Source organism: Oryzias latipes, chromosome 3 (assembly GCF_002234675.1).
Source record: "Oryzias latipes chromosome 3, ASM223467v1".
NCBI lineage: Eukaryota > Metazoa > Chordata > Actinopteri > Beloniformes > Adrianichthyidae > Oryzias > Oryzias latipes.
Window position 1 is genome coordinate 28,935,478 of NC_019861.2, and position 13,059 is coordinate 28,948,536.

The 13,059-nt window shown below is 38.7% G+C and overlaps 1 protein-coding gene across 1 annotated transcript; it reads right to left on the bottom strand.

Annotated features, from left to right (window-relative positions):
- Positions 1-1,952: 1,952 nt before the first annotated feature.
- Positions 1,953-12,156, bottom strand: lpcat2 (lysophosphatidylcholine acyltransferase 2). The gene is made up of 14 exons (XM_023953637.1): positions 11,869-12,156; positions 11,442-11,584; positions 9,733-9,950; positions 9,102-9,214; positions 8,787-8,847; positions 6,751-6,809; positions 6,562-6,596; positions 6,213-6,267; positions 5,617-5,699; positions 5,239-5,364; positions 5,008-5,161; positions 4,775-4,873; positions 3,454-3,595; positions 1,953-3,313 (listed from the first exon to the last, which is right to left on the bottom strand). Exons 1-14 carry the CDS (start codon positions 11,977-11,979, stop codon positions 3,132-3,134), a joined length of 1,581 nt encoding a protein of 526 aa, XP_023809405.1. The 5' UTR covers positions 11,980-12,156; the 3' UTR covers positions 1,953-3,131.
- Between the last annotated feature and the right edge of the window lie 903 nt (positions 12,157-13,059).

The window sequence follows — 13,059 nt, forward strand, 5'->3', positions numbered from 1 at the left end:
GTGTGAGTACTGAAAGCACAACACAGATGTGTACAACTTCACACCAAGCTAGACTCTGAGAAATGAACATCACGAGCCATAAATTCATTATCTGAACACTGCAGCTGGACTTTGTATAAAAGGATTGGACTCCTTTTAAACGCATGCTGCCAAAACCTGAGATTTACTCAGTAAAAAGAAAGGAAATGCATGAAAAGTGACAGTAAATCAGTGTGTGAAACCTCTCTGGTTATCACTTCTTATATGGCTTTGAGGAGCTTTTAAGTCTACAGCCTTAAGAATTTACGAGGTGTCAGGATGAATACCTCTTCTTTTACTTTTGATCGGAAATTCTGCCCAGCAAATTACTGCTCTCCTCAAATCTCTGAGTTGATGATTGTGCATTTTCTGTTGACCTTTTGACACCCTACGTCCATGTTCATCAGGCAGGGCGAAGTAGGGCCAAAAGAGCATCCAGACACACCCAGTTATCCTGTTGATACAACTAAAAAAAATAATTCAACGGTGTCTTAAGGCTGAAATAACCTTTATTTCATCATCTTGTGTGATTTTCTTTAAACATCCTCTCACTAATGATGCCAAAGTACAAAATATTTAATATTTAGTCTTGGAAACATAAACAAAAAATGTTCTAAAAAATACTTTGCAGTTGGGGAAAAAAAAGTTGGGAAAATATAGGATGTATGTAAGTTATTTTTCCAATATTGAGTTTGTAAAGTGTCAAATAAACTTGTTGGCAAGCTACTTAGTGGTGTATATTAAGACAAGTTATCATTTTTGCTTAGAACACAGAGTTTTTGGCAGAAATCAGCACACAGTTGTGCTGCTTCAGGTTTACGATGAGGCCTGTTGCGTTTGACCTTTTCCTTCAGCTGCACAGAGAGCCTCTCATCCCTATGAAGTCTGTGTCCAGCTTGTGTTCCCAAACAGGGGTTTCTCATTCACTCAGGTCCTGAGGAAACCAAATCAAATTACTAACACATATCCCCCACAATCTACTGCGACAGGATTACCCTGCAGGCAGGGCTGAAATGGATACAGCAATATACGACCAGAGGAAAGCAGGAGAAAGAGGAGAGCGGCACTGCGGCGAGAGGAGTCAAACTGTTGTAAGCAAGGCAACGATGTGATTTAATTGATTTGATGCCATCTCATCAATTTTGATCAAAATGAAATGAGCCTCTGTAAGACTGAAAAGGTTAGAACAAATTGAACGTGGATATCACAGCTGGTAATCACAGTTAGTCTAACAAGGGGCTTTTAATGAGGACATCCTTTTCCCATCCTTCATTTCTGCCGCCTTTGAGCACATACCACTGACTGCAATTTCTAAGTGTTGCAGTGGAGACATCAGTGATCTATGATGTGTGTAAAGCCGTTTATGTTTGCTCATAAAATAGCCCTTTGTCCACTTCAGATATGCAAGAATCAGCAATGAAGCAAGAATGTACTGTTTGTCACTCCTAAACTGACAGAAACCTTCCTATGAAGGAAAGTGTTCATTTCTGTAAACAAAAATAAATATTCTCTGTGTGAATCAATGAAAACCATTTATTTTATTTTTGCATATGAACAAAACTACATGTTTCTTTGATGTTTCTACAAAAATGCATACATTAATCACTCCGCTTTAGTTGACTGAGTTGTTGCAAAGCGTGCATGCAGGGGTAACTTATTTAAATTCAGATTATTACCTTAAATTTGAACAAAAAGGACTTTAAATGAAATTTTAAAATAACTACATAAAGGTGGCAAAAAAAGTCATGACACAAAGAGCAGTCTAACACATGCACCACCACATTGCCATGTAACTGCTGGCACCTTGTGGCCATTTTGGAAATTATCTCCAGCTCCAGTTCCAGAACACTCCTTTCACTTGTTTCTCAATAATAAAAAAAGGTATAAAAAGTCATTACAAGTTTCCCAAGTGAAAAGAAAAACACACAAAGCAGTACAGAGTGTTGCATTCTTGATTTATTTTAAAAAGCAGACATTGCAGTATTAACAAGAAAAGAAAAAAAGGCCAGCTAATTGCCATACACCCTGCTAAATAAATAACAATGCCGCTTGTTAATCTCAAAGTATATCTCACCGGGACATGCTCCTGTAGAGAAGCACTGTTGCCTTTTTGCTCACAAATTGCCCTATTTTCAATGGTTGATTTGCTTTAGTAAACCTAAAGCTGCAAAGAAGCAGCGATGCTGTCTCAGCAACAACAACCTTTTGTAGAAATGCAAATGGATACACATGCAAAGCAAACTTGTGGCTAATTATACAGCCGTTTTTACAAGGCCTGTGTCCCTAAGCGCAAAAAAAAAGTGTAATGCGCAGCATCTATGCTTGTTTTAAACATTTCTCCAACACAGTGTGTCTGTGGGTCGCTGCTCTGGAGACATCTTGCTGAACACTAATTGCAAAACAGAAGCACAGAGATTGTTTTTATGTAAAAATGTGTTGGTTTGGCAATTTCTTAAAAAAAATGGATATATAAAAGTAAACAAGGATGTGGTCATTTCAGTCAAGTAGATGAGTCCACAAAGTCACAAAAACAGCATTGTTAAACTCAAGTCAAGAGTCTGAAGCTAATATTTGTACTATTTAAACTCTCATTAAAAATGATTACTTTTTTCTATGAAGATTACATTCTAAAATTATTTAAGTTCAGCGTTTCCCTTGACTCTGCTCATCATCAACCTTTGCAGAGGGAAAGACCCACTCCTTTGAAAAGTGTGTGTTTAATGTGTTCTTGTGGCATTTTTCTGATGATGGAGGACATGTTTAAAGAAAATAAGTCTGCGCCAATGGTACTGCTCACACCCCAGAGGTGAATTTCTAATGACCTACTCCTGCTCTACAGAAACTGTCCTAAAAAACTGCATAATCATACTTAAAAGACCACTAGGAACGCTTTAAAAATCACTAAAAATGTGACTGGAGTGGGTCTTTAAGCGGGATAGGATAGAAAACATGCAGGACAGTGTGTCCTGAGGACTTGGGTTGGGGAAAAAAACTATGCAAGGGGTAAGCTCTTATTTATCATACTTTCTAAGGCACTTAAACATAAATCAGAAGTTAAAAAAAATGTTTTTTTTCCATGTTTTCCTAAGAAAATGCCATGATTGTCTTCAGTTTCAGTCCTCCTTCTTGTCTGAGGTGCTGCTCTCTTCACTTGTTTCTTCTGAAGTTGTCTCACCAGTCCACTCAAAATCCCCTGGACCTGCCTCCTGGATCGCTTGGTACCTCTGAATCTCAAGGTAGGTGGTGAAAAGCTTGGCATACTCTGGATGAGTCCTGGCAAAGGCTTGAAACTCATCTAAGAAAGCACGGGTGAAGAAGCAGGGGGAAAAAAAACAGAAGTGGTGTCCTCATCTGATCCCAATATGCTGCACTTAACTTAAAAGGTTGCAGAATGCAGTGTGATGTTAACGAGCCATAAATGTAGAACCAACTTACTGAAGGTGATGAAACCAGAGCCATCTGCATCAATTTCCTCAAAGAGCATGTTCACGTTGAGATCTGACACACCCAGAGCCGAGCGCAGCAGAGAAGTGAACTCAACAAGCGTGATTTTCTCATCCTCGTCGGTGTCAAACAGCTACAAAAGAAGGGACAACGCCATTTTTAGGTTTCTTTGAAACGTTGGCAGGCTGAGGGGAAAAATTCAATTGTAAAGGATGGAGCGGGGGTGCGAGATATGATCCAACATCATAGATCAACATCTGATAAATTAGTTGAACAAAAATAACCCTTTAGTTCCACTCCGCCAGCATAAGTTGTTTGTCTGAATCCAACATCTGACCCGATGTCCAGCCAGCAGACACACTCTGTTAACGTGACATGAACCATGCCTTTGAACGCTGCTTATCTCCCTCCTGCAATAAGTATAAAGCTGGGACGTGAATCTCTTTTACATTTAGTAAAATCTTCACATTTTTTTATATATTAAATCTTCATATTATATATGTTAATGTCCACTTTTTTCCATCATTTTCTTAGTGTTGAACGACTGAAATCTGGCACAAATTGGAAGCACAATAGTGTTGAGTATGATGGATCCAGAGAGAAAGAACTTCATCCACTCTGTAATACACTTTGAAATAACAAGAAAAAAAATATTTCTAATAGGGCTGCACGATATGAGGAAAGCTTGCGATATGCGATATTAGTGATCAATATTGCGATAACGATAAATTTGCGGTACATAAACAAATAGAAAAATAAACAAAAACATCATTCCCATTTCATTGCAACAGTTTAAAAATTATACTCCAAATGACCCTCATCGACATGGGGGACAAACGTCAGGGTGGCTAACCCTGGTCCTCAAGAGCCTCAACCCTGTCTGTTTTCCAATTCTCCCTATACTGCTCGATAATGATAACCAAAATCAGGTGTGTTCAGTCAATCAGGATGTGAAATCACTTGAGTCAGCCAATCAACAGCAAGCTGGTTAAGGAGAGCTGGAAAACAGGCAGGGTTGAGGCTCTTCAGGACCAGGGTTAACATAATAGGCCTCCATCTGATTGGTCAACAATGGGAAGGCGTCCATCTGATTGGTCAAAGCATAAAGGGATTTATTTGATTCGTTAAATGCTTCAAGCTGCTAGAAGATTGTTTTAACACATTTCTGGTTTGCGATTTATTGCGATATTCGCCGTCTTTTGCGATATGCATATTGCAGAGCTGGATATTGCGATAACGATAAATTTGCGGTATATTGTGCAGGCCTAATTTCTAATGTAGGTTTAAGGTTAATAATATCGGTTTATTTTACCTTAAAAGCCATTCTTAGAAGATCTTCAGTGTTAGCTGGTCGACACAAAATGGTCACACCGATGACGTATTCCCTGAAATCAATGGTTCCATCTCCATCCTGGATGAGTCAAAGGGACAATACGTTATTTCCAAACATTTGTCTGAAATGCAGCTGATCTTTGAGCTACATTGTGAAATAGTTATTTTTCTACTAATCTTGTCACCAAATGTAAAAAAAATATTTGTTCTCACCCTGTCAAATAGTGCAAACAGCTCCTCCAAGGCTTGGGTAACAGGAAGCTTTAGGAATCTGGCAAACTCATCAAGAGTTATACGTCCTCCCTTACAAGACCTGGCCATAGATGCAAAGTTCTCCAGCTCCTTCTTCACATTGTCCCACTTTAGACTGGTTGAACGGGATAAAAGGACTTTTAATCGAATGTAATTCTTATGCCTGTAAGTGGTTAAAGTAGACCTTCTTACTTGAGTTTGCGACTGATTTTGGTGAACTCCACTAGGCCGGCCTCCATTGGGAGTGTGAGTTCACCAGCCGAGATCATCAGGCGACAGTCTTCATACGTGTGGTCGGTCACTGGAACTCTCAAAGCCCTGAGAGCACAACAGTTGCTTTGAGGTCAGCTGGAACACTTCAGAAAGTTGGCATTGAAGTATCTCTCATCAGCTCAGGAGAAACATGAAAGCTCTCCATTACTTCATCTGTTCCTTGCAGATAGTTATGCTTCCCTTTCTGCTCAGACTCTTATTTTAGTTGCTTCCTTGAAGGCCGCATGTGAAATGTTTTCTATAGAAGCTTTCAACGATGCAAAGTGCCTGCCACGGATCATAGTGAAGAACACTCACTGAGCCATGGTTTCCCTCACTCTGTTGGCATACAGAGCCGGGCTTTTCTTCTCCTCTTCTGTGGGGACGTGCGGCGGCAGGAACTGAAAAACAGAAACAAACGGTGAAGACGGCAGCAAATCAGTTTCAATGCTTCTGTACAGACAAAGACAGTTTTGTTATATTTAATTACTACAAATTAAGATCAATTTTCTGACTATAGTGTGTTTTAATCAGGTTTTTTTCTATTTTCGAAACAAACTAAAAGCTACATGCTGCAGTTCCTAAAATGACCACTAGAAGATGGATACAAACCGGAAAATTTTTCCATTAATTACCGTGGTAAAAAGTCAGATTTCTACCAAAAAGAATTGTATTGGTTTTTTGGTTTCAAGTATCCTTTTAACTTATATTCATCATCTATTTATTACAACTTGGAGTGGATCTACCGACAGACACAGCAGAGCTTTAACTCTTCTTTGTCTTCACTTATTGCTGTTTTCAAAAGTTTGGAGGAGTAAATACTGGTTATTGTGTACGTCCCATTTCAGGCTTATTTTTTTGTAGAGCAGAATCTAGATTATCTTCCCCCTATATATCTATGCAGATAGTTTTACCTCTATCTCTACAGTTGTGTAGAGTTGGCACAGAGTAAGAAGCAGCAAAGTCATCCTGCAGATTAAAAAAAAAACAGCAGAATTGTAAGTTTTCAATATACAAAAAACAATGCTAATAACATTTGTTTTGAATACCGTAGTTACACTACTCCGAGTAATGATTCTTCGAATCCTTGTGGAAAAATAATCGAAACACGTTTTTTTCAGTTACATAGACACGAGATAATTTTCTTTATTAAATGATGATTTTTTTTAACTAATATTATAGGGCCTACAGCTGCCTTTTGCAAGTATAATAATTCACACAAACCTTTATTTAAAAAGAAAAGATACTTAATTTGAGACTTACGAGCTGTAACCTTGCCAAGTCCATGTCACAGTGTCCTACAAGAGAGACAGATTGCAAAGCTTGAAGACATTAATAATAACTTGTATTTCAGTGAGAATTATGCAGGTACACAGTGGCGTCTGTTTCAAAGCTTTGTGTGTAATTGAAAGTACATTCAGGTGATGTTGCATTTTAGTCAGAAATTCTTACCATTTTATTGGGGTAGCGAATGAGCACAGGCTGCACAGGGACGCCTGGGATAAAAGCCCCTACATGTCAAATTAAATTCATACAAAGAAGATGCATGAAAATTAGAAAATGTAATAGACCAAAATTAAACAAAAACTAGATGTAAATAAAGCTTTTTCAAAATAGTTTTTTGAAAGGGATGTAAAAGTTTTCAAACCCACTAACAATATATGAATCTTGACTTGAATCTTGAGATTTAAGGGCATTTCAAAAAAATTCAAGCCCATTTTAGACTTTTCCCAACTTTTATTTAAGTATTTATGATATTAAAAATAAACATGCTATTAGGCTGTAAACAGTGGATATTGTGGTCGCTTGCAGATTGGCCAAAAAAGGAATCTTCTCCCCAGAACAGGACTGTTTTTCTTTAAGATTTCCAGCATTTTGTTTTTTACTTTGTTTTACTTTTAAAAGGACATGCAGTATTGCAGATTTATTGAAGACTACATTCTCCAACACTGTGTGTGTGTGTGTGTGCGCGCGTGTAGAGGGACCAAGCTATTCGTTTACTATCCCGAATATTGATTAAAAAAATGAATTTGACAAATTGTGTTACAAGTGGGAATGAGGACAGCAACCAGGCACAGTGAGGAGGAGGCAGGAGGTTCCAGGAAACAGAATCTTTAATAACTAAACTAAACCAAACAAAATACCAGTGCAGCAGGCAGGCAAACACGAAACTCAAAATACACAGAAACGGGGAGACCTAAGACTATGGAGCAACACAGGAGGAAGGGAAGGACAGGACTTAAATACATTCAGAACAGACGAAACACAGGTGCAAACAATGAGGGCAGATGGAGACCAAAAGTAGAACTCGAAACAAAAACATAACAGGAAGACTTTCAAAATAAAACAGGAAACTCAACAAGACAGAAACAAAAGACAACTAGAACACAAAAGCACAGAAACTAAAACCGTGACAAATTTACAATGTTAAGTAGAAGCTTCTGTGTTATTGCTGTTTTATCCTGATTGTTCCTGTGTCTCCATTAACTCATTTTTATTTCTCTTTCTGAAAAGGTCTTGCTTTTGCAAGGCCACAGTTAAAAAATACTTTTTTTTTCTTAATCGGTCTTGCCTGGATAAATAAAGGTTAAATGAAAAATGAATACGAAACATGAAATAAAACAGCTTCAGAGAATCAACCCAGAGGTATCAGCTTGGTATTTTACAGGGGTGCAGGTGCTGCTGAATTTTTGAGGGTATAGCTGGTGCTCTGCTGATTCAAAGCAGGTGTACCCGTATTTTTTACGACAATAAGACGCACTTAAAAGTCTTAAATTTTCTACAAACTGCGCCTAATGTGTGGTTGTGGGACATCGGCAGAGGAGTGGTAGAAGACGGCATGAGAACCAACTCAGTTTTTCTCCCGCAGCTTTTTTCCACAATGAGTGTGTATGTGTGTGTGCTGAGTTCCTGCATGCCGCGCTCCCCTGTTTGCAAAAGGAGGAGGCAGGCACTCAGCTAAGTGAGTGTGTGAGCACGCATTCAGTTTGTGTTACTAAGTTACGGAGAACAGTAAATAAAAAAAAAGGTTTTCCTCCAAAAAACAGAGACTGGTTCTATTATTAACCCTCTCTGGAGGCTCTGAGGGTCCGAATGGGGAAGTGAACCCCGAGGGAAGATCCGCTGTCGGCCCTGGAGAAGATCTCCCCCGCAGTCAGAAACGTCATCACAGGAAGGGTTCAACCCCAGCATGCATATTTTACCGGTATGTTGTGTTAACGTGCCCGCGCCTTAACACCCGGTGCACCTTTTATATGGGTCAAATACGGAAAAATGATCATTAACTGAGCCCGCCGTACAACCCGGTGCGCCCTATGGCCGTGAAAACACGGTACTAATTTTACTCATTGAACTGTTTTTATCACTACTCTTCATTTTCATTTTGCTGTTAGAGCAAAGAAACAGGGAACATTTGCTTTTTCCATTGCTGTTTATCTTGAATTAAGTGCTTAGCCCTGAATGATTTGCAAACATAATGTTTGACTTACCTTGCTTAAAAGTGATGAGACATGCCCGGTTTGTGCAAGTTCCCTCTGGAAATATCAAAACCTGGAGGAAAAATATGTTTGCTTATTTTTTAATCATGTGGTTTTTAATATTTTAAAATAAATAATATAGACTATGGTGTGTTGTGGAAAAATGTCAAGTGAACAGTATAATATTTATCTCTTTCTGTGACACTTTAAAAAAAAAAAGGGTGGTGAGAGTTTTCACTACTGACAGAAGAAACTGTGGCCAAACCAACATCCTGTGTTGCGGAACTTAGGGGCTTCTCAGTTTGAGCGGCGAGTTTTGTGACAAACCTGTGGCCAGCGGCCTTCTGACTTGGCTCTGGTTTCAATCTCGTGAATTGTGTTCTTTCTGGAGTTTGGATCCTTCCTGGACACTAACACTGGCTGCATACAACGCAGAAACCCTGCAGGGGAAGCAAGTGATCAGCAACACAGAGCAAAAGAAAAAAAATCCTACTTTTTTGGTCATTTTTCTCATACATGACCTCTACATGTGGATTGCCTTAAACAGTGAATTTATTTCAACCTAAACAAATGTGAAAAGTGTGTTTAGATATGATACAAAGAGAATGTCCAAGACAAAATGTGTCATTTAAACAGATATAAAGAATATTGATAATCGGGGTCTGTGTAAATGCAGAGCTAAACAGATCATTTTAAGTAGTTATTTGTACAACGGTTATCTTCAAAATGTTTAGTCAAATGTTTGTGAATCCACATGAAAATCAGGTTTATCTTTAATTAATGAAACCTCAAAGGGGCAAAAACTTTAGTTCTATGTAGTTCAGTTTGATTTAACAGCAACACAGAGAGGAAGTTTTTACAGCAAGTAAAGTTTCCTCAGATTTTAACCCTCCCACCCAAAAAAAAGAAAAAGATTTCCTGCCTCAAACCCCAGCGACACAAATAAAAAGGATCTTACTGCCAAAGATGGGTGTAGCAAGGTTCTCGACACGCGAGACGGTGGAGGGCAGGCCGGCGACTACGCACACAATCCCATCAAAAAAGGTTGAGTGGGGGGCCACGGCCAGGATAGGGGCCTCACTGCTGCTGACCTGTTTGCCCTTGATTATCACTCTGAAGCCCATGCAGAAGTAATAGGCCCTCCCCAAAGCAGGCATGACCCTTCGACACATTAGTCTGGAGTCAAAAAGGGAAAAAAAAAGAACTTAGTAAAGTTGCAGTTTCTTTTGAATGTCTCTTTGAATTTTTATTAAAATTGAGGAGTGTTTTTAATTAAATAAATGTTAGTAGTTTAGAAATAAAAAAGGGTTGCATCAATTGTCAGATGAATAAAAAAATGCTATTATATATCAGGGAAAAACCAGACAAAACAAGAATTAAACATGTAAAGAAAATGATTTAAAGTGATCATTAAAACACTGGTACCCCCTAATTTGAAAAATAAAGTATATTACGAACAGAAGCCACTTTATATATACCCTTTATATCTGTAGCGGGGTATTTGCATGTCATTTGTGAAACTGTAGCATGTTCCTGAGCCTGAGAGCTGAGAGAAGCTTTGTTCTGTTTCGGGTGAAGGCTGACAAGTTTGAATACTGAAACCGTCCGTTTTTACCATTTTCATTAACAACATAAGTATTTTTCTGTATTTTTAACCCTAAAACATGCAAGTACAAAGAACATAACAGATATTACACTACATTTGAGGTTATAAAAAAAAAAACGGGGTTGTATGTTTTAACGTGTCTAGAATGATGACTCGTGTTTTCACTTCCGCCTCATTTCCTGCTGACTCATTCCCTTTTAGTCGGTGGCTGATGGGGTAGATGTGATCTTTTGAACAACGACTACGGAAATCTTTGAAGTCACAGATTTTGTAGATATTTTTTGCATCAATTTGCAAAGCCAGTTGGTTTTGCAGTCTTTTTTTTGCTTCCTCTCATTTTCTGTTGTTCCTCTGTCAAAAAAGTGTTAGAGATGACACAACCGTGTTCTGCAGCTACTCTGTTCATGCAAATGAACTTGATGCTCTAATACAAAAAGGTTTGTAAAACAAGTTAGTGAGCATTTGTTCATTTGCTTGCAGTGTTGGTTTTTTTGTTTGCATTGACGGTTTATGCTAATGTCCAGTTGGAGTGTCAGCCAACTAATATCTTGTTTTAAGGAAAACTAGACTTTTTTTTTCTTGGTAAGATTACGTGTTTTCATAAGTAGAATTTTGAAAGGTACTCTTGCATTTCACAACTAAAATTAACTATTACAGGTACAACAAAAACAGCGAGCAGTATTGTAGCTTTCCAGCCATATAGTTTTGAGCCAGATGCCAGCTCAGACGAGGAAAACAAAGAATGGAGCAGGGACCTTGTGGCTTGCCGTAGTAGCTTTGACGTCACACCTACAAGCTTATTCAAGCTTAACAACATTTTTTCCCATCTGCCCCAATACACAATAAATTGAATGAAGAAATAATCAGAAATGCAATTTTAAGCTTAATTTTCTCTACATGTCCTCCATCGTGAGAAAAAAACGAGAAAATGTTAAGAACACCAAAAAAAAGGACAAGATTGGGTCTTTTAGTGTTTTGTCCAGTACCCCTAATGAGTTGTGGGATCCTCTCATCAAAAGGTTTGTATATGTGTGTGGGATGTGGCTTGTCTCCATAGTTACCGTCTCCAGCCTGTCATTGGCTCCACAGCTCCTTTCAGAGGATGCCTGAAGGTTATCATAAAGGAAATTGGCCAGGTCACCATCAGGACAAGGGAGATGAGGATGGCTCGAAGAGGGACCAGGAAGGTTCCTAAAAAGACACACTGCGTGGGAGGAGAGTGCGTGTGTGTGTGTGTGTGGGGGGGGGGGGGGGGCATACATACACCAGAGTTATAAGCACATGATCCCATCATAATCAACAGCCCCTCTTAGAAATAAACAGGATCTAGAATGCTCACAGAGGTGTCATTGTGTTTGAGCTGCAAGCCGATTGCTGCAGATTATATAGGCCCGGCTGCTATTTAACAGCGACTGTGATCTCACACATGTAACCTACAAGGCCCGCAGTCTGCCTCTACCCACCCAGCTCAAACAGCGCAGTACTCACTTTTAGGACAGCAGCTCTGGACAGTCTGGTGTCTTGGACAAACGGGTTGATGACTGCAGGCTGGAGCAGGGATTGCTGCCTCGGCAAAGCGGAGACTCGCTGCGGCGGCATCGCTGCTGGCTGACTGATCGCTCCTCACTCACCAGGAAGACTCGAACGCTTTCGGAGACGTGGTCATATGATGTTGTCATCTCACTTCCTCAGACAGACGGCTTGTTCGCTCCGTGAACCCGCAGTAGAAGCGAAGCACGCAACACAACGAACGGCGAGAGCGACCCGCACACGCTAAAAGCTCCGCCCCCACAGAGGCTTAGAAGTCCAGTCCATTATATTGTCTGTAAATATGTTTTTTGCCCCCCCCCCCCCCCCCCCCCCCCCGAAAAAAAAAAAAATCCTACAAAACATTTAAAAACATGACTGCACTTAAAAAGAAAAATAAACTCAACAGAATAAAATTCAACTGACATTTTTATGTACAATTAATTAAAATAATAATAAATGTAAAAAAAAAAGAATAAAAACATGACAAACCTTTTTTGTTTTTGTTTTTTTGGTCACAACTGAGCCACACGTGTAAGGTGCTGGTTTTCTGTCAGATATACTTTAACATTACAAGGAAATGTGACGTCACAAAAGATGTCAGGTGTTTTTGCAAGTTCCTATTAATGTCCAACAGGTGGAGCAATTTTACAACAAATTTTGATTTGGACATCCACGGATAGGAAATACTCTGTAACCCCATTTGGGAGGCAAATTAGACTTGTTTGTTTGGCCTATTCTTTTTTTTTTTTTTTTTTTCCAGAGTGCTTGCGACACAAAGTTTACATTGTATTTGTTTTTAAGGAAAATAAATATATTCTAAATGTTTAAAACCTTACACATTTCTTAAAAAAGTGTGAACATCTTTCTAAAGTATCAGTTACTGAGTTTTGTTTGCTGTGAATCTTATAGATGAGGTAAATGAGCATCGACATTCATTTTTGTCTGTTTTATGGTATTTTACATTTCATTAAGCTATCCACTTGAAGTCAAGTCAACTGGAGTAAAATACTTTAGGATTTTAAAAAAATGAACAAAAATCAATAGAAATTACAATAAAAGCATATAATAAAAATATTAACATAATTCTACTTTTCTACTCAATTTTTTTATTAAGTTTTGTCAAATGGAGAGTTATATATTTTTTTTCCA